The 25,784-nt window shown below is 46.6% G+C and overlaps 1 protein-coding gene across 9 annotated transcripts in view; it reads left to right on the forward strand.

Moving 5' to 3' along the window:
* nav3 (neuron navigator 3) overlaps window positions 1-25,784 on the forward strand; it is a 142,155-nt gene that overhangs the window by 92,425 nt on the left and 23,946 nt on the right. For all 9 annotated transcript variants that reach the window (XM_013140172.3, XM_013140174.3, XM_013140175.3 and 6 more), the window contains 8 exons: window positions 1,629-1,748; window positions 19,166-19,292; window positions 19,727-20,018; window positions 20,588-21,287; window positions 22,219-22,659; window positions 23,168-23,209; window positions 25,126-25,283; window positions 25,471-25,659. In XM_013140172.3, the coding sequence (XP_012995626.2) occupies window positions 1,629-1,748; window positions 19,166-19,292; window positions 19,727-20,018; window positions 20,588-21,287; window positions 22,219-22,659; window positions 23,168-23,209; window positions 25,126-25,283; window positions 25,471-25,659 (2,069 nt within the window). The remainder of the gene's footprint in view (window positions 1-1,628; window positions 1,749-19,165; window positions 19,293-19,726; window positions 20,019-20,587; window positions 21,288-22,218; window positions 22,660-23,167; window positions 23,210-25,125; window positions 25,284-25,470; window positions 25,660-25,784) is intronic.

Genomic DNA, 25,784 nt, shown 5'->3' on the forward strand with positions numbered 1-25,784 from the left:
CTCTGCTTGACAAGTAGTGGCGCTTCCTTCCTGCCCATGTGACTGTCCCTGTGAAGCGTCTTCCTAGACAGGAACGCTGGCTGTTCCCCCTCAGACTGAGGTGTGCATTTCACATCTCCTAAACTCTCACGGACAAGTTATTTAAACACACTAAATGCTGCTGCTGCTGCTGTCTCGTGGACGTTTCTTGATTCATAATTCAGACAACCAGAGAGGGTGGAGCTCTTTGTTCTGATGCGTTCTGTGTGTCTTAGCACGGATGGGCCAGAGCTTAATCAAGCATCTGCTCAATTCCTCACAATTCCGTTAGCGAGCTAGTCTGGGTTACGTACTTTCCCATGTCCTACTCATAACACCATGAACACACAGACCCACACATTCGGGACGGTTAGCCTTGTTAGTGACAAACCAATCACTTGTATTGTCGTGTAAGGCCTTCACAATTCCTGCAAATGCAGGAGTGGAGTACTAATGATGGGTGATGTATTTGAAGCCTTCGCACATTCATTGTGCTGTGAAGGGAGGAATTTGCTATACATTCCATTTGATTTCTCCGTTGCGCCTTGGCTGACACATCGCTCAATGAGAAAGAATAGCCCCCATCTATAATACATCACGGGTTGTGTGTGGAAGCTGTTGACCTTGCTATGTCAACATTGATAAACGCTCGCCTTCCTCCGTGTAACAGAGAGCTTTTAAATTGCATTTTCTCGACACCCACGTCTGACCTGCGTCCAAAATGTCGCTCTATTTAGTAAGCTCCGTCTTTTGAACTGCACTCGTCTACCAACGCCCTATATCTTGTCATGTTTAATGTTCTGTGTGGACACCAAGAAGAGCAGCAGCAAACTGGCATCACCATAAACTCCTAAAATCAAATCCCTGCATTATGCTCTACTAACCAAAACCCGTATGATATAATGGTTATTCTTGCACTGCACCTGTTTGGCTGTCTGCCCGTGATCTCGTGCGATTCTTCCCATTCACTTCACACCTCTGACATCAACTAGCATTTCATTCCCCCATAGGATTGCCAGTGCTTGTGTTTATACATTTTTTTTTGCGCACAACTCTCTGTAAACCCTCGACTGTGTTGTGTTGGAAAAGCCCAGGAGGTCTCTGAAGTACTGAATTCCTCACGGCCTGTCTGCCTGCTTTACATAGCCAGCCACAGTCATGTGGCTTCACAGTCTGGATGAAACATCCATTTCCATGAATCTGGAGTGTACCTAATAAATTGGCCACAGAGTGTATTTTGTCATGTTGGCAACATGCAAGGGAATATTTGTTTACTAAACACCACAGGAACCAAAGATAGTGACTGTGATTGAGTAGGTGCCGTGGCAGAGCTCTGAGTGTTAAATGTTTACTGCACCTTGGGATAAAAAAAAAAAAAGTAATTCGCTCAGTTATGATCCTAATTAGCTTTAATTTAATGTACTTCAAGTCCTTTCATCCATATCTGATTACAACGCTGCTAATGTGCACACACTCCCCAGCCGCGCGCACACATCCCGGACACGCACATACATTCCCCAGACGCGCGCACACACTCCCACAACGCACACTCTCACCGACCCTGAACACTCGCATCCACAGCTCAGTGATCTTGTTTCTTCTTTTCGCAGGTATCTTACAGATGGCGGCCTTCACTTATACTCGCGGAATGCTGCCCGCGCCCCTGACCCGACCGCATCACGGGAGGTCACCCAGAGAGGGGTCAAAGAGCTGCATGGGGACGCAGACAGGTAAGGGCCTGGGGTCATCCTGTTTTTCTGGGTTCTTTAGGGGCCAATTTCCCCCAGTCCTGGTAAAGTTGGTCTTCGGGAAGGGGAGCCGATCCTAGATCAGCTGAGATCACACCTGGTTCTCCAACCCTGTCCAAGGGTGTCAAACTGGTTCCACAGAGGGCCATGTGTCTGCAGGTTCTTTGTTTTTCCTATAAATTTGTTCACATTTCAGACCTAAACAACCAGGTGGGGGTAGAAACTAACCAATTAGCGACCTAATTAACCAATCAAGTACAAGGTGAGAGTGAAAACCAGCAGACACTCGGCCCTCCACGGAACTCGCCCCTCCACGGAACACCTGCGCTGTAGGCCATGTATCAACTGATGTGAAAACCTTTTATTGCTTGTTGGAGTTGTCATTGCTTGGACTGGAGACAAACCCAGCCTTGCAGTCCTTTGTGGATACAATTCTCTCTGATAGAGGGAACTGATTTCTTTGATGGTTTCTTTTTACCGGGATGGTTTTACTTTTGTTTCCTGTGAGATGTGGTTGAATGCACTGGATGTAAGTCGCGTCTCAGTTAACAGGATGTCGCTCTGAATAACCAATAGGTGTGTGTTGTAAGAGAATGCCCTTGGCCTGAAGTGACACACACTCTAGTGGCCCTGACAAAGAGACAGAAGTTGCCGCAAATGAGGTGAAAGAGAAATGTGTCACTGATTTTATTTCCGTCAAGCTCTGATTTGGATGACGGGCGATCAGAAAAGCCCGGAAAATAAGCGATGGCTGAGATGAGGTGGCATGGATGTACGTAGGCATTTTGACAGAACTTTGTGTGAATGTGCCGGTCCTTTCTGCTCTGCGGGAAGTTGGAGAAATGGATTTAAATTGGATTTAGTGCTCTGCTGGGTACTCCGTGACTCATTCAATTATCAGACCGTCGGGAATCCACAGATTTTGAGGTAGAACCTTTTTCGAACTTCTAATGAAATCTTTGGTTTGAGTGTATGATTCATTTCAGTAATATAAATGTAATCATTTCTTTATGCTTTTGGTGGCTGGGTCTTCCTTTGTGCTTCTGAACCTGATTATCAAACATTTGTTTGAGGGTGCGAGATTCCCCCTTGGCAGTCTGAAGGGTGAGTCACGTCAGATCTGCGACGGATGGAGGGCGTGGTGTGAGCCCCACGCTAGTCGCCTTGATTCGGTGTCTTCCTGTCTGATGGTCAGTTCTGATCTGGACATGAACTGGCTGTTTGATCCAAGCGAATCCAAAGCATCAGATGTCCAGATGACACAATTTACTTTGCCGTTTTCCCCTGGACTCCACTGGACTATCCCACTATCCCACCCACACCGCTTCCAGACATGGTTTCGTTGCACTTGACTCAATGAACCGGTAGAATAGTCCCTAAACACTAAATGTGGTGGACGTGCCAACAGTTAGAGTATCTGACATCTTTCAAATTCTACTTGAATCCAGTCCTACTTGACAGTCACACTCTTGTACGCTGTCCTCGATTAATCCATACCAAACTTTCAGATGGCGGCGTGACTTTGCTGGAAAAGCGTAGTTTGGCACCTCAAGGACAAAGGGGAAATGTAGTCTCTGATCCCATAGACTTGGGAAGCAGCCCAGATACGGATCTTTCTGGAGTCATCTCCTATGGAAGGATTATATTTGCCCAAAGGAGGGAGGCTAAATCCCAGCACTCTATGCTTTCCACCTGTCAGAAGCTGCGTCCCAAATTGCTCTCTATTCACTATGTAATGCACTGATTTGGACCATGGTTCAGGTCAGATGTTTTGCACTGTGTAGAATATAGGGTGCCATTTTGAATTCATCCAGTGCATGTCAGTCTGTAATAGTAGAGCCCAACGCCTCTCAGTACCACTGACATATGACCGGCTACTGAAAGGAAAGTCATTTGGAAACCTCTCACTAAGCTGTCTGCACACTGAGCAAGGCTTTGGTGCACTTTCCTCTCTCTCTTGCCCTCTAACTGGCATAACTCCCTATTTCTTTATGCCCCAGTTTGACTTTGACCCAAGATGTCTCCCGTTCGATCAACATCCCCTTTTGCACTATATCTGATGCCAACCCAAATGGCCCAGGGCAGTGAGAACCTTGTGTAGGGCGCCGACCTTTGGTCACTAAAGATCCCATTGCCCTTATGGTGTGAGTTGGGGTGTTAACCTGTCCCTGCTGTCGTCATGGTCACCATATCAACTCTAGCCAATCAGTTCACGCCAATGTATAACTCACCATGCAGTTGAGGTTTTTATCGCAGTGTTCATTGAATCAGGAAGTACCCGCCAATATCTACATGCAGGGAGGAGAACACATTCACCAGCCAACGACCCAACTGAACGTGCAGGCTCCAAAGTGCAGCAAGACAGGCAGTTTACTCTGTGAAATTGATAATTCGAAAGCAAAATCAAAGGTTTGTTTGTATACACCAGTGGTTTAGAATTTAACATCAGAAACCTATCTATACATTTAAAGTCTTATTTTACTCTGTTGGACTTGGTTATTAAACTAATTGGACTGACTAAGCACAGTGCAGGATAAATTATACATTTTAGTAGAGAATCTGCTTTAAAAGGCCTTTTTTTGTCCAGCAATGTGCATAAGATGGGTACAGGGATACTGACTAGCACTATTCTATCCTAAGTAAGTCCCTTCACAAGGTACCTCATCTTCCCCACCAATTACAAGCCTTGATTGAGAAGGTACACATGCCTTCACCCAGCTGAGTAAAGGCATGACTGGCAGAGAAGCAGAGACTGGCAGAGAAGCAGATCGAGAAAGAACTGAAGAAGGTACTGTAAAGCTTTTTGCATAAAGAGCCCCACTGGGGCTCGTTACCTTTCATGGTTATGTCCGCTACCCAAAGAGTCCCCTGGGAGCCTCTTAAAGTTGCGTTCGGAGCGCAGACTATGGAAGCCAAAGTCGTCTAATTTGGAAATGAACGGTGAGATTTGAAGGAAGGGACCATCTGGTGTGGGTTTGCTTTTAGTGCTGTGGTGTTTTTGTGGTGTTTTTTACAGTAGGCTGCGCAGTCAGAGCGGATGCGTTTGAATCTATTCAATGCTGTTGGCGATATCTTTCAGCGATGCTGCCTCAGAGAGCATCTGCTTTCGTCGTTCACAATTTTGGATCTGAAACCGACATTTTGCAGCGCTTACCAATGTGAATGCAGTCTCTGTGAATCTGGGAACAAATGCGTAAATATAACTAACATATATATCTATTAGTTTTGACAAAGTATTATAAGATGACAATATTTCCCATAGAGCAAAAGTAAAACAACATTTGGAACCTGTATGGATTACAATCGTAAGAATTAATACATATTTATCTGCTGTCATCCTAAACATACATGTTACTTTGGCCCACCTCATTACGATAACATTCTCGTCTTCAAAAAAGAGCCCCTTAGACAATAACGATGGAAAGAGGAGAACCGATCTGAAATAATGATGTCTCCCATGTTACTGCCGTGCAAACCGTGGCTTTGGAAGACAAAGATGCCCATTAATGTGTTGCCGGTTAAGCCTCATTCTGCTGTTTCTGCAGTATTGAGAAGTCTTTCACTGCCTCACTTCAGACCTTCAGTTTATGAAAAGCGATCTGTGTTCATGCCCTAAGTCGTCCAATGAGACGGCCGCCGAAAAGGAACCTCCGGTTCATCGCTAGGGGATTCACGTGAAAGACAAACGTCAATCTCCGAGCCACAGAGAATTAATTCCCCCCTAGCCTTTGTTACTCCCTAAGAAGACAACAATTCTGAAAAGGTGGCGCATGTTGGCCTTCAGCATTTTCAGTGGAACCTTAGATGGAACCACGGGTGCAGAATTGGTTCTGGTGCTTCTAATCTGACGTTCCGCTGTCCCGAATAGGTTCCCGGCCAGCTGACGGAACACGGCATCGCCAGTCTGTACATGATATAACACAATAACCAGCCAAACACTGGGGTCTCTGGTCGTCCCATATCAACTAACTTGACCTCCTCCGTTCACATTTCCTGGATTTCTTAGCCTGCCTCGTTATTGCACAATAGTGAATTCTGGTCCGGGCTAAAAGCCCATCTCTAAAAATATCCAGAATCATGCAACATAAATGAGTGCTCGTTGCGCTACTGTCAGCCAGGGACTCTTAGGCGCACAGGGGTATGTTTTGACACGGACAGCCTCCCCTTTCTCAGCAGAGGCATGAATAAGTAAAGGGCTCTGCTTTTAGCGTCTCCCTATCTGAGACTGTCTCCCTCCACTGCCGACCCAGGGAACCAGGCAGGACCGGGCCGAACTGGTGATGGCAGTAGGCTCTATGGTTTTCAGTTTGAAAAGAAAGCTTTTGGGGATAGGCGTGTGTGTTGCGTGTGTGTGTGTGTGTTTGTTGGTGTTGTTAAAGAGCAGACAGTGATCCGTGCTGTCACTCAAAGGAGACTGGAGGGAGTTGTTCAGTTAACACTTCCTGGCTCTGCCGTGCTGAAGTAAGCAGTATGGGAATTTTAGGGTTGGCTTTCCACGGAGTCATTGACAAAGCAAGTTATATTAGTGTTGTGCTGTTGGTGCCGTCCATGGGCACTAAAGGACACCGCTTCAATGAGAAGTGTCCTTGCTTACAATCTAAAGTTGTTTATTTGTTGGACTTTATGCTCCTGCATTAAAATACTGCTATGTCCCTTGTCTTTTCCCAAAACTTCCTGCTGTATCAGAACATTTGCATTCAAGTTTTTGCATTCTACACATGGAAATCCTGCTCTGTGTGTGTGTGTGTGTGTTAGAAGTGAAAAATGGATTGTTTTCCCGTTGCACACCCTAATTATCTATTTGTTTACTATGGCTCAAAGGGAAACTGTTTCATTTTGAAGCTCAGTTTCTTCTGTAGTTTCGTATGCGCCTGGCCATGATTCAAGTTTCTCTGCCTTTCTTCCGGCAAACTGCTCATCATTAATCAGTAATATTTCCAATTTCTTCCCCGGGTGGATGGGCCTGTCATGTCCCTGTTGACCAAACGTTTTAAGGCCTTAATAATTCATCAGATTCAACGCTCTAAGGACCTACTTTCTCTTACTGCGAGTCCTGGTGAGAGTATCTTATGTGGCGAGGATTTATTAGTTTAGGATATCAGTGCACAGTGTGCTGTGTGTCATAGTGTGTCACTCTACAGCTGGCATCTGACCCAATCAGAAAGTCAAGGATTTGTTTCTGACCCTGCCAATGTGGTAGGTCAAGGGTGCCTCTGCCCACCACCGTTTGCCGTCGTGGGCTGTTGACAAAACCTGACGGGTAGCTCAGTCAAACACACCCCAGAGGATCAGCAGTGCGCTCACCCACGCCTGGCGCTCGGCGGGTGCGGCAGATGGGTGGCTTTCTCCGAGAGGGGTCCCGTGCCCTGGGGGTCGTCCGTCCACCTGCCCCTGGCTGGAATCCTTGGATCGGAGCCTGGGGTGAAAGGGGTTGTGGGCTGAGACGCCGGACACGGTCGTCTGCTTTCCGGACGTGTGAACCCCTATGACCGAGTGTGCATGCACAGGCTTGTGTGTGTGTGTGTGTGTGTTGTCTTTTTGGGGGCGTTGGGTTCAAACGGGATAGGAATGACTCAGAGGGCTTATGTAAGGTTGGGGTTAGATTCAAGACTTATTCATACATGTTTTCAGTGAAGAACATACAGGATTTCCAGTCATGCATGAGAACATATGCGTTTTCTAACGGAGGTGTGTTCAGCAGCATCCACAGCTACCATTACTTACACTCAGGGTGTCAGGATCATTTTAACGTCAAACTGTTTAGAGGGGCCACATAAAGAATTTCTCGCTGGCAGAATGTGCAACAATAGTCTTATGCATTATTTTTGAAGTTTGGAGACGCTGGAGGAGATGGGGGAACATTGATTAGGCGGGCATGGCTTCCAAAATATAAATAAACCTGTATAAATAAAATATATATATATTTTTTTTTTACTCAAACCCCCTGTGGGCGGGAAATCTGTATTTTTGTAACTCCTGAGCAATGCAAAACAGTACCATGACTGCATCTGATCAGACTGGGATAGAGTTTCTAAATACGCCTTTATTCCCCATCTTCTTTCTGTGACTGTCTGTCAGATAGTAGTCTTCCCCCTAACGTAGTGGAATCACCAACACACACTCTCCTCCGAGACCCCCTGCCAGGCCCATAAATCTCATAAAAGCAAGAGAAGCCGCCCAAACTGTTTGATGTGTCAAATGTTGCCCCATGTGCCAGCCTTTGGGGGGGGGGGCTCCCCCTCCAGGAGTCGACCCGTTGTTTGTTTGTTTGACATTTTGGTGGGCTAGATGTCAACAATGACGAGACTCCATGCATCTTATTTCATTTACACACTTGCAAATGTTTGTTTCTTGCAGATAGAATATGAAAATAAGATCTTTGTCATGGTACGTTTTGTCATTTAAAGGGAACAGTTTGACCCAGTAGTTATAACAGTAGTTGGGGTGTAGTCTTAAGCGTTTGCCCAGCAACGCAGGCAAGGTCGAAATGTGGCAGATTTTCTTATATATCACTTCTTTAGCTGACATTAGCCAGCTATTTGAACATAATCATGTTCAAATACCATATTGGGCAAAAAGTATTTATTTCCGCCCAGTGGAAAAATATTTTTTGGGGACATGTATTTTAAAATGTTATTCTAAATGTTTTGCCTCATGCCAAAATGTGCAACATTTTTATAACATTTTTGTTTTGCTCCTCCCTATGGCAAAATGTGAAAGATTGCATTAAATGTGTTACAAATGTGTTCTATTTCGGCCCATGGCAAAACCTTGTATAATGTGCTTTGAACGAGCAACATTCTCTCTACGCTGCATAGGCAAATGTTTAGAATGTTTGACCAACAACTAGGGAGCCCCCAACCATTGGGCCCCGAAAAAGATAGGGCTGTCCCTGTTGGACTCCAGACATTAAACAGTTGATGTCTGGTGCATTGTACATTGTACATCTGGAAACTTTCAGCAACATATAACTTTAGCAACATTTAGAATATTCCTGGAAAAGGTGTAGTAGGAGCCACATAGGACATATTATTATTTTTTTACTTGACCAAGGGTGTTTTGAGGGTTGTGTTTTGAGGGTTGTGACCAACGTTGTGAAGAGGTCACAGACCTCTTGACAACCTTGTGAAAGATGAGTTTTGAACTGTAGTGTGACACTCTAGCTTCTCTAGCTGTGTAGATATTTACAGGTGGCACATTTGTTGTCGTTTTGTTTGGATCACAACCATGCACCCCCCCACAACCCTACAGTGTTAGGCTTTCTCAACAGAATGACATGGTCATTTGTGTTAAAAAAATTGTCATGAGTGCATTCAGGAGCATGTTCATCTGCTCCTTTTCTTCGCGATAAATGAAAGATGCTCATTCTGTTCAGAACCTAAATGTAACTTGAGATCAATTATGGTCTTTGTAAACATCGTTACTGACTTTTATTATATATGGATATTTGAAGTGTATTGGACTTGGCTTGCTTGTATTACGTTATCACAGTATTTATCATCCTCAATGTCTCATCTTTCAAAAATCCCTGTGAATTTCCGAATCACTGACAGCCGACATCCATCATGCAGTCCTGTGAAGAGCAGAGCCTGATGTCCAGGAAGATATGCTTTTTATCTGCTGTCTTTGGTTATGGATTATGGAAAATTGGCATGGGAGTAAAATGCTTCCATGATCAGCTTCCTTTCCCCATTCAGGGGCAACTTCACCTTACAGCCATTTAGAAGCAATACATAACATCCTACGGACAACTGTGGGAGGCAAAAACCTGTTTTTCAACATGGCTGACCCAGTGTATCAGAGATGGTCGTCGTTTTGGGACAAATGATACATCCACAGAGAATAGGGCTGTGACGGCACATCATTCAGAAGGGCTGGATATTGAATGGAAGGCAGCTACTCTGTGACTCCGATCAATACAGAGTCATGATAAACAATATGGCCGCAGTCACAAACATCATCCCCGGGAGCTACCTGTGTTTGCAGCCATAAACATTAACCTTGTAGGGCTGGTGTCCATTTCTGGACTGTCACATCCATGTAGGGCCGGTGTCCATTCCTGGACTGTAACATCCATGTAGGGCTGGTGTCCATTCCTGGACTGTCACATCCATGTAGGGCTGGTGTCCATTCCTGGACTGTCACATCCATGTAGGGCTGGTGTCCATTCCTGGACTGTCACATCCATGTAGGGCTGGTGTCCATTCCTGGACTGTCACATCCATGTAGGGCTGGTGTCCATAACTGGACTGTCACATCCATAGAATGGACTCATGCACACGACCATGGATGGCCAAATATAGATTCATCACAACAAATAAATTCTGTTGTTGCTCATTAAACAACGGTCACTGGAGTTTCTAAAGCTAGAAACTGTTAAAACTACTGCAACGTATATCCCTGTGGGATTTAAAGTTAGCCATTGGAAAGCATGATTGGTTGATGAAACAGGCTTGTTGTGGACCGCTTTTTCTCTTTGCAGTTCTGCGCAATATGAAGTTGCTGGTGTCGGATTACACGACCATCCTGGAAATTACCGGACGATGATTGTATTGACGATCCGACTCAAGTGTTGATGACAACTTTCCCATAAGAATTAATGAAGGTCACATTATTGCTAATTCAATTGGACGTTGCTCTGCCCGGGCTCCGTCGTGAGTCATAAAGTAAACCCATAATAAACGATGCATGTCACTGCAAAATAACAGCCATAAAAGTTTTATTAATCAACAATCGGCCCCTGTGGTTCTGATCAAAGAACACACGCCGGGAATTCCATTAACAAGATATTGCCAGATGCTACAGAAGAATGACCATATATGAAGACTGAAGGTGACTCTGGATAAATTGTATGATGTCATGCGGTGCCGCCGTCCACCTCATTCACCGTTAACACATCTGTAGCCAAGACGAAGGAAATGCATTGACGCCAGACTGGTCTGTGGAAATACACTGTTGATCCCCAGTTACCGCCACATTGTAAGCAGTTTTGCTTTAGTGAAAGATGCACTGAAGTCAAATGTGCCCTGAACGGGAGACATTTCCTCGCGATTGTTTGACTGCGTACAGATTGTGTTACGATTAGGTTTACAGTGGGGGACAAGCATTAATCCCAGGCGAATTCTGCTCTCATAGCATTCAGCCACTTTCTAAAACCCCTCTGAATCAGCTAATCAAAAACATTAGGCTTTAGGACACATCTGTCATGTTGGAAGTAAAACTCCCAAGTGCAGAACCCACCCAGTCCTTGTAGCCCTATTTCCTGGGTGGCCATGGCTATTAAGGTTTATTGGGAATTAATGAAATTATTCATTTTATTTTAATCAGTTCACTTTGTTGATACTTTGGAGAATTGGATTCGACTGGTGTAATACGGACACAGGCACGCACCTCCCGGATCTGCTGGGGAAGAATTTGGTACAAATCTTTCCAGAGAAACAGTGGGTCCAGGTTGGGCTGACCCAGGGTGCCACTCCTGTGGGCCAGATGCGGGGCTGTGGGACTGGGGGCTTCCTGTGGAGTCTGCTGAGCAGTGTTATGAAGGATGGGAACTTGGCAGCGGTGGGGTCGACCAGTGTGCCACAGACAGCTGGGGTAAATAAGTGGGTGACCGACACGCCACCCTCATCCACCCCCAGCCAACCAGACGATGCCAGCTGCTCTGTGTGTGCCAGGCTGGTTGCCAAGCCTTGGGGTTAGACGAAAGTAGCGGCTCAATGGCTTTTTGAATGTGAGAGCAAGCGATACATTATCTGTTGTCTTGTTTCGGCAGGAAATGCAGAGTGGTTTTCTGCATTCTCTGACTGTTCCAGTTTGTAATCTTCTGACCAGAGGCTGCCGAACACCGAATAGTCTCTGTGACATGTCCAAACATGTGTTCGCCTATCTGGTTGGCCACCAACTGGCACGGCTGGCTGGCCAAAGCTCTCTGCATTGCAGCAGCAACTAAGCCAGACCGAGAATCAGTGACAATGTCTATTTCCTCAAGGCAAGTCATTCTATTTAAATGAGTTTGAGGCACTGTTGAATTGGATTCCACTGAGAGTGACAAGTGTCATGTTGGTCGAATGTGGGTATCAAAAAGATAGCCCTCTTTTTAAGGCCCAGAATTGCTTAAAATCGCAATGTATCGAAACAGTGTCAATCACACGTCCCCCTAAAACAAATTTTGTTAACGACTCCTATGGGGCAAAACCCCCATCCCACTCCATGGTTACCCAACAAGCCTTATGAATTATATGTAAAGATGAAAGCCTGCCTGGATTGCACATTATGCAGGAACTTGGTTCCACTCAAGACTTTATACACTAACATCACACATTTTGTGGTAACGAGGAGGTGTTGTTGCCTTTCATCCCGATGCCTCTAGTTGGATCCCCCTGTCTCTCTCCATCCCGCTGCTATTAACCCCTTGCGGTCTGACCCGGGCTGTGATATCTGGGGATGCCTCTTGATGATCGAGTGGGTGGCAGGCCGGTCGTGACAGGAGGGAGGGTAAGAGGAGGTGAGGAAGGAGAGGAGGGGTTGTGTTGAGTGGTGAGGTAGCCGTCCCTCCTCTCTCTCTCTCTCTCTCTCTCTCTCTCTCTCTCTCTCTCTTGGAGTGCAGTCGTGTCACAGCTAGCTACGCAGACAGGCAGTGCAGGTGGGCTGGGCTCCTGCGTGTAGTTAGGGCGCGGTACCCAGGCAGGGAAGGAGAGCCACATAGAACCAGGAGGACAAACGTTTCCTAACAGCAGGAAAGAGACAGCCATGATCCATACAGCTCAGAGAGGTGAGTGAAACTTCGCTGGCTCAAACACATTACAGCCCCCCTCTTCTCTCACACGCACACATTTGATTGCAGTTTCTTGGGTGTGCACTCCCAGATCAGCAGGGAATGATGGGACAGTTTACAGTTTGGCTTTGTAGACTTCTCTCTGAGTCAAGGGGGGCTTAGCTTGAGTAGCTTGTTGGCTAAGAGATGGGGGAACATTGATTAGGAGAGCACGGGCAAGTTTTTTTTATAATGTGTAATTGCTAAAGCCTCTAGGCTCAGTGGCATTAGGCTGGGATTATAGGATGGACAAACGAGGCTGGATCACTTGACAGTTTCTTTCAGAGCAGCCCCTTCATGGCATGCCCCTGTCACACTCCACTTTACCACAAACCGTTTTCAAAGTTTTCCTCTTCTTTTTTTCATTTGGTGGAGTGCATGTCAAAGATTTTTCATTAATGTTTTTCATAGTGTCAAGTGAGAAGGTGTCACCTTGAAAGGAACGACTTCACTCTTTGGTGTTATTTTCGAACATTCCCGTGATTTGTCTGAGGAAACTGTGAGGTTCTTGAATTGTACATTTTAAGTCACTTTTGGATCAGGATAAATTTTGCATTAAACCCTCCATGCATGCTCCCCCTCTCATCAGGACTCTGTGGCTGCTCAGCACACAGTTCTTTGCAAAAGACCGGTAATAAAAGAACTGTATGGGAGAACTTGACATTAGCTTGTCTTTCTGTTGATAAATGCTAAGTGATGCTGTCTTGTAGTACTTTTCCTCTGATGTACTGGGGAGGACTCTTTACAAAAGAATCGAAATGAAAGCGCCGTCTAGTCCAAATGGACGAAACTGACATCAACTTGTCCTTGGGTTGAGAAATGCGGAGGGAATACTCCATTGTGGCATTCCATCGGGTGGTTATTGTGAGTCTGGGTGATGCGTGGGAGTCTGGGGCCAGAGTTTTGCAAATCTATGCCAGTGCCACCACGGCACCACAGAACACTCTGAAAATACATGGATTCCTCCTTTCCTCTGTTCCGCTCCTGTGTGTAACCAAGTCCTTACCGTCATCCATTTCACGTGCCGTAAATGGCATGGAAATCGCATGGGACTTCTTTCCTCTTTGCGGCGCAACACACACAGTTTTAAATATTGCATGGTGTCTGTTTGCATGGTTGGGAGGAGCCATTTCATTGCGCTCTATGGCACGAACGTACGTGCCAACGTGCCTAGTCTGAAAACCCAAGCAGCCACTCTAGACACTAGTGCTGCCATTAAACCCGGTTCATCTAATATGCATCAAAGATGAGAAATAAAACACTTCTGCGTCTTCCGTGTGGACTGTGACGCTCCTAAAGCTCATTTTCCGATTTTCTTCCGTGGTCGATCGTGGCTCAGCAGCCGGCAACATGTCCCACGTTATTACGCGTATGTGGCTCATGGTTTATTATAATAGCATGTTTCGCCGGCTCTGCCTACCTGGTGTATGTATGCTGTATCGCAGCTGTTGGAATCTTTCTGCGGCCCCTAGTTACAACCAGGCCCCTAGTTACAACCAGGCCCCTAGTGGGGGCGTCTCATGCACAGTTCTGAGGTATCCGAGGCCTGTCAGAGCAATCATAGATGATTCAGTCAGGGGACGGTGCCCTGGGATGCGGAAAACTATTCAGCCGATGCAGGCATGGTGTCAGGACAGCCCTCCAAGTACCTGCGGCCGTTCTGCTGCGGTTCTACCGGACTGGTATTCAGCCGGCGTCAGCTGAGAAGGAGGAGGCGTTTAACCGCATTTAAGTAGCACATCGCCAGCACCTGTGTTTTTGTATATTTGATGATGATGTTTATCTCCTGTGCACGGTTTGGGGAAGGGTTGGTCTGTTTGTTGGTCGACGCAAACAAGCAATTAATTCCCTGTTGTCCCCTGTGAATCTTTACCATGTAATGACACTTTAATCCTACCCCTTTTAAGTAACCTTTGTTCTAAGAGTTCTCCTCATAATATCAGGGAATTCCTCTTAATCTCGTGCTCGATTTTCCTTTGGTCTTGTTGTAAAGTACTCCAATGCTTCTGGCCAAGAACAATCTTCCTGAATTACATTAGAGTGGGTAATTTCATTAAAGCAATTGTAGAAGCTTACCACCACAGAAAAGAATGCCGATACAGATTAGCCCCGAGTCTCTGATAATCAACAAGTTTTCAACGTGACAACATCGGGGTGGAAAATAGCAGGATTATATTCCAGCGCTTTGTAGACTAATTATTATCTTTCTGTTACGGGAGGATTGTCAGCATTGTGCTTAGAAGACCACCGCAGGAGGGAAGAGAGCATTGTACCCGTTGCTTTACTGCTGAGAGTGAGAGATGTATTTACCTCAGAAGAATATGAAGGTTTTAATAGCAGCCATCGGTTTTATTTCTAGTTATTACCAATAAGAGCATGGGCTGTAAATGAAGAAGTAGCTGTTTCAATATCTGAACAGTATCACGTGGATAGAAAATCATTCATGACTAGCAGATGGCCGTGCTAGTCTATCTCACATGATGTTCATATAATTTCCTTGAAAATGATCCTTATCAATTTGTGATAATTTTGACTGAAATTTGGATACGGTATATAAAAGCAATCCCTTTTTAACAGGAGGCTCCCCACTCTATACTCAATCTTCCAAAATACTGTAGATAGGGCCACCAATGGTGTTATCAAAGGGGTGGAATGCAATTTGGAGGGGAATTGAGAATAATATTGCTTAGTGAATATCAGATAAAAGAACCAATTTCCTTTGCATATCAGGAATGAGGCCTTATCAACAATCTTAAAAGACCAGCTGCCTATTTAACACTTCCCTTCTGTTGATGACTAAGGCGATCTTTACACTGTACAGCAGTATCATATTTTCATCCTGAAATTCTCAGTGTTTTTCTAATGTATTTTTCAAAATCTGTGTTGAAAACGGCCTGAAAATATACCAAACAAATAAAACAATATATTTTTTTTGTAAATAACAGTTTGCTGAAATCTAAGGAGCTCTCTTAGTATTCTGCCGCGGTTGCCTCTGCAGTCATCCAAATGTATTGATCATCAGGTAGATTTGAGTCACCCAGGGACAGGGCTCTCACCACTTCCCAAAACACTGCCTTTGGTGCCAATTCCCCTGACCCTGGGATGACCAATGTCACCAGGCTAGTCCTCTGTAGTGCACCAGTCTGATTAAATTGCCCCCAGTAAAAATAAAATTCAAAGAACAATAAGGGTTCGCCACTGTCTTCTATGTTTGCAATGATGAACCACTCCTGTTTGTACAGTTTATATTCTTAAAACTTTATTTTAAGAATATAACCTGAACCTTAAACCTAATCTGAACCATACTGTTAACCTAATATCTAACCCAAACTGCCAAAAGAGATTTTGTGACTATGGAACATCAGTTTGTGCCTACTGACGTCCAAGGATGTCTGGTCTGGAGAGGTTTACGAATGGGACGTGACATCACATTTCCCTCGGGTTTTAGAGTTGTCATGAGCAGGACAGGATGAGGTGCAGGTTATTTTACCTTCATAGGGGCATGTCTCAGTAATAACATACGGTGACCTGACAAGAGCTGCTGTCACCATGGAAACCCGTGCTCTAGCCCAGTGTGCGCCCTTGATCCTCAGTGCCATCGACAGTGGTTCACCATTTCCCGTTGCATTCTGGGAGAGAAGTCACTGTTCGCCACCACGAGTACTTAGAGAGGCTAAAGCTTGACAGGAAATCATCCAGACACAAGTCACAGTGTCAACAAGAGCCAGTTGAGTGCAGATAAGAGAAAATGATGGCAGGAATCCCATCAGCTCTTCTGAGGCTATGGATTTCTGTCTGTCAGTAGTAGACTATTGGTGGAAACATGCATAGCCCGTTCACTTTCAAGCACCATTTGACATTGGCTTGAGATCAGGGCATTGCAGCTCTTGGGCGGAACTGACAGCTTCATGTTTGATGTCAGAGTAGCTGCTCAGATGAAGTAACCACTCAGATTGATTTGATGCAAGTGTACGCACAGGCTTTCACAGTGAATGGCAAAATAAAACATTTCATAGCCTATGACAAATGAAGCATAGCCTATCGTGAAATGGGATCTCATTCCATCTCTTCTGAAAATAGGTGTCTGAACATCTCTGGACAATGACACGAAGTTAAACCCGGAGATTCTTCACGGCGGATGGGGTATTGATAGTTACATTTTAATGAATTATCAAATAAAGATAGTCAGGTGCCTGTACTCCAAAAAGATTGACAAACTGAGAGTTCTCATGTAATGTCATGGATTACATTTGCACAGCCAAAAAATGTGCTTCAATGGAAAATGGTTCTAACAGCATTAAAAACATGTGCCCTTTCAAACGCTGTTAGCAATATCCATGTCTGTTTTTGAGACAAGACTCTCTTAGCAAAGGGGATAATGTTGTTTGATGTATAACCAACTGTGAGCACTATTTAAAAACGCTTGGTATTATACAACACTGGTATGAATAGTGCTCCATCCCCTTGGAAAACATAACATAGGTTTGAAAAATCAATACAGGCCTAGTTTAAGGCAACACTCGTCCATGCTGTTCTATCTGTCAGAGCGGAGCCCACACGTCTCTCCCATCTCATGTTGTGGCCTTTTTCACATGGCTCGTCTTGTCTCATTTTGAGGGCTGTCTTTCGGGTTTCGTGTTTGCCTTGGATGACACAATGTGTCGGGGGAGAGTTGATGATCGCTCGTTGCTTAAAATTGAATTAGCTTGCAACGTGAACTGACTCTCTCTTGTTTTGAGGCATTGCCAGTCATTTCTGAAATAATGTCCCCTCCAATGTATGGCTGTGGACAAGCATTGGCTCAGTCACACGTGATTACGTGACGACTGGAATGCACCAGAACCCTGGAGCAGGTTATATCCTTTAATCTCTCTGTATTGACCACTGCATGTCTGTGTGGCTGCCGTTATTATGGTTGAAATTGACAGCGCTCTCCTCTGGGACTCCGTTTTAAGCTTAGGGAGGTGTTTGGATTCCCGGTGTTAATTATGTCTGGAGATGTACAAACACGCATTGGCATAGCAACCAGTAATCGTGTCTGTTTGTGTCTGTGTTTGGGTGCCTGCGTTCACGAGACACAGACAAAAGAGAAATCCTGTGTGTTATTTGGTGATTTATTAGTTGTGGTAATTGCCCAGCGTGTTTGCAGACAGGGTCACCGGTTGGTCTATGTGGCTGTTGTGTACTATTTTAAAGGATAGCGGTCAGGCCCTGGTTTTAGCGAACTCGTGAAATAATTGACGTGATGTTATAATCCCGCTCACTGCTAAGGCCACGGTCACACACGGTCGCCTAAACTTTGGTGTTACCATGGTTACGCCGCAGCTAATCAGTCCGAAACGTCGACTGAGAAAATATGCGAGGGACTCAACAAGCCAGAATGTTGAACAAAATGGTATTTCTGCATAAATGTACTTTATCCCTTGTCCATTCTGATTTTCCTTTGGCTTCCACCGCAATGTCCACAGCAAAGTGGTTATCACCCATCTTTCTTTAGGCACCCGTCTGTTTAATCTCCTCTCACCTAGTACTGGCCTTAACCATATATAGTACATCTGGCTTTATACCATATTTACCAGTGTGGTATACTACAAACCAGGATAGAGGAGTTACCCAGCTAACCAAAAGGTGCTAATATAACTTTACTAGAAAGTTCATCTTGAAATGTGCATAGTCTAATTGATTAAAGACTCCAAAACACACATGAATTCTGTTAATAAACCAGAAAATACTGTATATAGTATTTTCATCAAAGTGAGCTGACTAAATTGGTCCTGCTTTGTATTGGACCCCATGGCATACGTGAAAGTTGAGTTTACAGCTTGAAACTCTCCTGTGGATATTTTGCCTCTGATTACATGAGGACAAAGGCAAACGATAAAATCTTCTTCAACATCCTGACATTATGATAGGACTTCTTACCAACAGTGGCCCTATACATTAGAGATCAGTTTTGAAGTCTTACACCTACAGATTCTAAAAGAGCCTGTGGTCAGAGTAGTATTGAAAAATGATCCCAAGATTCTACCCCCCAAAAAACCAAATACCCAGAGGTCAAGTTTACTCTAATGAAGATTTAAAGAGAGCCACCGCAGCTCAATGTACTAATTAGAAGATAAATGATCATGTCCACGCTGGTAAAAGGAGGTGAAAAGGAAAACCGCTGGTTTGTTTCCAGATAATCTCAAGGGTTTCATTCGCTGATAAAAATGGGCCCAGGTAGAGCACTTGTGTGCACATTTCAGGTTTAAATCTAGAAAATGGGATGGAGTTTCCTTTCTTCTGAATTGTAATTTCTGAAAATGTGCGTAATACATCTGCAGTAATAGGGGAAGGCTGCAGTTTCACTCCATGTTGGGATTGTTTGAGATATTGGTCTGTAAACCCCTTTCTGTTACCTCCTGTGGAGATGAATGTTGCAGAAGACTATTACCTGGGGGTGGGACTGACAGAGGACCGGACAGTGGTTTTTGCGTGGCGGAATGGTAAAAAAGATTTATGTGGTGGAGGAAAATGGACGCGGTTTTGGCATCCACACCTCATTTCTGACACCCCCCCCCCCCCCCTCTCTCTCTCTCTCTCGTAGCTGGGATGACAGCAGTTCAGTCAGCAGTGGTGTCAGTGACACTTTAGACAACATCAGCACAGATGACCTGAATACGCCTTCCTACACCACCGCCAGTTCCTCACCACGCAAAAACAAAGGAGCACAGGTACCCTATACCCCCTGGAGGGTCAGTTATTTAGAGACCCAGGTACCCTATACCCCCTGGAGGGTCAGTTATTTAGAGACCCAGGTACCCTATACCCCCTGGAGGGTCAGTTATTTAGAGACCCAGGTACCCTATACCCCCTGGAGGGTCAGTTATTAAGGTAGCCATGTCCCAGAAAAGGGTTATGGAAGTGCTTTAAATTAATACAAATGAAGTTTATCCATACATTCCTTGCCAAAGCCACACCTCCAAGCCACTTGTGTGGTTGTCAGACAGCACGGTAAAAATAGAAAATATCTGTGCACCGACAGATTGAGCTCTAAAGAGAGCCTTGGTGTGGCTAGTGAGGGAGTCTTCGCCATCTGTCAGGTGGGTTGCTTACACACTGTGTGTGTGTGTGTGTGTGTGTGTGTGTGTGTGTGTGTGTCGAACAGACCCAGGCAGATACACAGAAGCATACAGAACATGAGGTGAGCAGCAGTTGGGCTGGAGCTGAGGACCTGAAGAAGGTGGACGAGGAACTGGATGTCAGCATGGAGGCCGGCTCAAAGTACAAGCCTTCCTCCTCCTCTTCATCTTCACCAGCGGGGCAGTACGGCGAGGAACCCGGACAAAAGACAGGCCTGCCGATGTCCCAGACTGGCTCCTGGAGGAGAGGCATGACCCCCCAGGTGGGCATCACCCCCCCCCGGACGAAAGGAGCCAGCGCCACCCTCAAAACCCCTGGTACGAAACTTTAGATTTCATGTCTACTTCGGACTTTGCCTGTGTTGTTTTTTCCCACCACATCATTGTTTCAGTTCTTCAAAATTGCATCCTTCCTACTTCTCGACACAAGCACCGATCTGTGATTACTTGAAAGAAGTGTGATCCTGTAAAGTTTTTATCCACATCTGAGGATATATGGTGTTTTAGATATTACTAAGACTTTTTCTCAGAATGGCCATGCGTTCAATCAAACTGCCTGGTTGTAATTCACTCTATGCAGCTTTCATTCATGTATTAGCCATGTATTTAATTTCATTTTCTGTTATACTTTTGGCCAAATAATTTGGTTAGCTCAATAATTTGATTAGCTCAGCACGTCTTATTGTTGTTTGGCTTGGTCATTATTCCCTGAACTATCTAAAAAGTGTAAAATGTTGGCCAAATGTACACAGTCATTTGGCCCTGCTACCCTCTGGCCCCACAGGTGATGACTAAGATGAGTGCCATTATTTAAATTATTCAATAGCCCAGCTTGCGGAGGCCAAGGTGTTTGCCAACATGTTGACGTCGTGCCTTTGTATCGACAGGTAAAACGGATGATGCCAAGGCCTCGGAAAAGGGCAAAGCCCCGTCCAAGACCTCCACAGGCATCCAGCGCTCTCCCTCTGATGCTGGCAAGAGCAGTGGTGACGAGGGCAAGAAACCACCTTCCGGCATCGCACGCCCCCCAGCCACCGGCTCGTTTGGCTTCAAGAAAATGTCCAGCCCCTCTGGGGCCCTCATCACGTCCAGCGGCTCCGCCACCCTGGGGAAGGTGCCCAAGTCCTCAGGTATCGGCAAAGGGACTGGGATCGGCGGGGCCCGCAAAACCAGCCTGGACGGCTCCCAGCCGCAGGACGACGCGGTGCTGCTGGGCTGCGGGGACTCCAAGGTGCCCCTCCAGTACCGCTCCTTGCCCCGGCCGGCCAAGTCCTCTGGCGGGGGTGTGGTGGGGCGCGGCGGGCACCGCTCCAGCTCCAGCAGCATCGACTCCAGCGTCAGCGGCAAGTCGTCCGCTGGAGGGGCCGCCGCCACGGGCGCCAAGCGGAGGGATGGCGGGAAGGTGGGCTCGGGCCGCTCCAGCCCCATCACCGTCAACCAGACGGACAAGGAGAAGGTGGCCGTGTCCGACCAGGACCCCGCGGGCTTATCCACCTCGCCCAAGTCCAGTCCCACTTCCACGTGCCAGTCGGGCCTCAGACAGCCGGGGTCCAAGTACCCGGACATCGCCTCGCCCACCTTCCGCAGGTCAGTGAAACGCTCCCTCTCGTTTTCCACGCGAACGCACGAACACTTGAGAAAGCCCGGCAAGAGCTGCTGCCATTTTTCCATCCACTGTTAAGGTAGAGGTGGGTAGTTTTGTTGTTTCACCTGCTGCTGTTATGACTGCGTGCTCCAGGCCACGACAGAATAATGAAGTGTTGTTTGCGAGGCCCAATATAGTTTCTCAGCTCAAGGATCCTTCTGACAGATAGATCCTTTCTTCCTCATTGGTCTTGACAGACCTGGAGGCAGCGTTTCAACTTATTTTGAAGCTGCACAGTATTATCATTCCAAAATCTCATCAAGGCCAGTACCACATTACCTTTTAGGTAATAAGACCCAGAAAATGGACATTTGACAGCTCCTCGATCATATCCTGTTTCGGAGGTTGTTCGATGGGCTTCAAAGCTGAAGAAGAAAAGACTGGGTTGCCCCCTGCTGTTACATAGGAATCATTACAGACACTGACGTCATTTCTCTGGATGGAGACAAAAGCAGATGATTTTCTATTCAGCTCAGGCTAAACTGATCCACTTGACTTGATTAGAGCCGACAGGGAGAAAGCTATTCTGTGTGCAAACCGCTGTCTAATTAGTTAGGTGTGCTCACAATGCGCGTCCGGACTCGCCACCACCTGACCTGTCGAGGCGCCGGGTGCACACAGGAAAGGACTGTGCACAACATGTGTGTTATGATGGAGTCCGTGGTTCCGTGTCCACACAGATTGGCACATTACATGCATGGAATGCAAATAGCGGTGCATCTGAAAAACATTATACCATGTCTGTGACCATACTGTCTGTGTCTGTGATTATATTATCGGTGTCTGCAACCATGCTGTCGGTGTCTGTGATTACATTATCTGCATCTATGACTATCATGTTTGGGAGTGACTGGAGCCGTCTCTCTGTACCAGGTTGTTTGGCACCAAGGCTAGCAGCAAGGCCAGTACCCCGGGCACGCCCGACTCGGGCAAGTGCCCATCAGCGCTGGGCAGCCCTCACGGCACGTTGGCTCGCCAAGCCAGCCTGGACTCCCCTTCCTCTGGCACAGGGAGCCTGGGCAGCGCCGGTGGGCAGAGCGGTGGCAGCAGCCCGCTGTACGGTAAGGCCCCCGACCTGGGCACGGAATCGCTGGCCTCCAGCCCGGCGTCCGGCCTCTCGTTGCCCTCCGGCGCCCGGCCCTGGCCCGCCAACCTCAGCAGCTCCTCGGCGTGCTCCGGTAGCAAGGACACACTGAGCTGCCAGAGCCTGACCAGCCTTCACACCAGCTCCGAGTCCATCGACCTGCCGCTCGGGCACCACCACGGCCCCAAAGTCACACGCACCGGCAGTGTCAAGTCCACGCTCTCCGAGGGGTGAGTGCCGTTGCGGGGGGGGGGGGGGGGGGGGGGGGGGGGGGGGGGGGGGGGGGGGGGGGGGGGGGGGGGGGGGGGTCGGCTGACGGGAGGAGACGTGGTCTGGACCGGATCGAAGGGGACCTCGTGGGAGGGGGGGGGGGGGGGGGGTCGCCATGCTCCGTCCACTGTGATGAGTCTGGTCTCCCTGCCCTGTCTCCCGTGGCACCAGCCACCTCGGGCTCACGCCCGCTTGATTTCACGTCTGTAATACTCACCTTATCGTTTCAGTGTAGGTTCACTGTTGTCATGACGATGCTCACAGATTGTTGTGTACAGGGAGAGTATGGAACTAACCCGGGTTTGGCGTTTTTTCAAAGTGTGCCCTGATAATTGAGTTTTTCTTTCAGTCGTGTATCTTGGGTGACCTTACTTTTACCCGTTGTAGGGATTGTCCTCTCAGCTTAGAAAATGTGTGATCAATGTGTTTGAAGTCATCCTAATGTCCTTGTTTTCTGTGTTTTAACAGCATGCCTCTTGACAGAAATACACTCCCCAAAAAGGGACTAAGGTACTCATCACGCACATTTTTTGTTTGTTTTGTCAGTCTCACATTTCACTTACACAAATGTATTTTTTAACTGACAGAATCACATTTGTGACCAGTCACACATCAGTTTAGATAATCTGTGTCGCATTTTGTGTGACATTTATCTCAGTGTTAGCTGCGTCAATATCTCCGGTATGTGTGAAAAAAAAAAAAAAAATATATATATATATATATTATCCCTTACTGTGTTAATGTTTATGGCTGAATAACACAGGACAGTTTATTCAACATTCAATCTTTTGCTAAAAACAAAATCACAACCCTGCATTCTCTCTTTTTACTCTTGATAGTTAGCAAGTATGCTTGCTTTTTTCTGTCTGCAAATAGTCTCTTAGGACTCAACAATATTTCAGATATTATAGGTGTGTGAATTGACAAGTGTCCTGTGTGAACTCTTGAGTAGCTACTGCTGAGCTACGTTCCTTTTCCACCTCATTGTCACGAACTGCAGGGCAAGGCCGGATAGCCATTTTGAATCAGGTTTCCATTACTCCTGTCCTATCTAATGACTGAAATCACATCTATCTCCTCAAAACTAGAAAGATACCCTGCCTGCATCCCAAATGCCTTCCTGTTGTCCATGTGGTGCCCTACATTCCTGCAGAGTATGTAGGGCTCTGCTCAAAAGTACAGTGCAATGGAATATGGGGTAATTTGGGACCCAGTTCCTATCTTTTATCCATCACTGTACACACTGCCATGAAACAAATGGCTTTTTCTACCCAATTACTCTGTCGGCAAAAAGCCAGACTCCCAATCTCTTTGTAAGACTGGAACAGAGAGTGAATCTCTTTGTTGAGTAGGAGTTCTTCGACCTTTTAAATTCACCACAGAAATTTACAGTTGAAAGGAAATATTTATATTTAAAAGTTTTCTTTCACAGCAGGTGGATTTGAGTCATTTCCCGTTTAGAAGTTTCAATTGATCTCAGAAGCCGGTCAGCAGTTCAGACGTGGTTTGCATTTCTTGTCCCTGTCTTTGTTTTGAGCTCAGGGGATTTTAAAGCAACAAATTATCTTTTTAAAACAGAGAATGGCGAAAAATAATGGCCATATAATTTATGCGTCCGATGCTCTGTTTTTATGTGCACATTAACACATACTCAGTCTCTGGTTGAAGCGTTCTTTCTCTTAAAATGAAATTTTAAGTCAACGGACAGTTACATGTAAAATAGCCGTTTCCATTTTTGTTGAACATGCAGACAACTGCCCATGACGCGTAAATTAAGTTCCAGCTCCCGGTGTTAGATGTAAATCGGCGTACCTTATCCTGACAGACCGCAGAGTCAGGGAATCAGAATGCGTGGGGCCAAACGGAGGTCTGGTTTCAGCTTTTCAGACAGTCAGTGTTGAAAGGACGAGAATGAACTCAATTATTTTATTTCTAGGATTAAACAGACTGCTTATCAAGCACTTTGGCTACACCGCCCAGCGCTAGAAACCGCCAGGGACGAGGAAAGCATTCAGAGCAAAGTCTCTGTGTCTTCAAACCGTTTTGGACTTTGATGGACGTGTGCGTGCATGCCTTCTCGCCATAGGTGGATGGATAGCGGATGGATGGCTCTGTCTGAATGCGCGCGCGCCTAACGTTGACTTGCACCGGAACCTTCCGGACCGCCTCACGTTTGACTCTGCTCGAGTTCTAGCAGCTTCTTTATAATATTGGCCCAAAAAAATATAGTGTTCCGGCAACCAAGACCTACAGATAACGGATGCCTATTCCAGTCCAGACCCAGCACTGTGTGTACCTGACTGCATGAGTTTGTGTGTGTGTATTTGCCGATAGAAACGGGTCCTTCTATCGCATGTGGACAGTGTAGACGCGTTGTTCAGCACGTGCCCACGCTGACACAGCTACCTGTGCCTCCTCCTCTCCAGGTACCCTCCATCGTCCAGACAGGCGACCCACGAGGAGGGGAAGGAGTGGCTGCGGTCTCACTCCACTGGGGGACTACAGGACACGGGCAGCCAGTCGCCCCTGTCCCCCCCTGGGGTTGTATGCCCCACCACTGGCCAGTACCACTACTCCAACCTGCGTAAGCAAACCGCCACAGAGCTTTGTCGCTCCACTAAAAACCTGTCACGGCAGCTGGCCAGGAATCGGCCAGCGGTTTGATGACATCAAGAAGTGGGGAATGTTGTGTGTCCGTGCGCGTGCGGGGGGAGTTGATTGTATACGGGTTGTTGTTCATGTTAACCTGAACGCACGTTTTCTCCCTCCAGTGAGCCCAACCAACCTGTCGCCATACAACCTGCCCGGCTCCAGCAGCATGAGCCGTTCCAACAGCATCCCCGCCCAGGACACCTACGACCTGTATGGGGAAGGCCACCTGGGGGGCAGTGCCACGTCCCTGGAGGACCGGCCCCGAGGCATGAGCCGCTCCGGCTCCTTCAGGGACAGCACCGACGAAGGTAGGCCCAGGCCCCCGGTCCGGCGTGGCTCGCTCGATTGGCTCACTGGTTGTGAAAGAGGCGGTGTTTGTACCGAAGTGCGCCCGTGTCATCGGAAAACAACTCGCAGTCAAACCCTGCCAGTG

The sequence above is a fragment of the Esox lucius genome, chromosome 23, assembly GCF_011004845.1.
Source record: "Esox lucius isolate fEsoLuc1 chromosome 23, fEsoLuc1.pri, whole genome shotgun sequence".
In the NCBI taxonomy this organism is placed as follows: domain Eukaryota; kingdom Metazoa; phylum Chordata; class Actinopteri; order Esociformes; family Esocidae; genus Esox; species Esox lucius.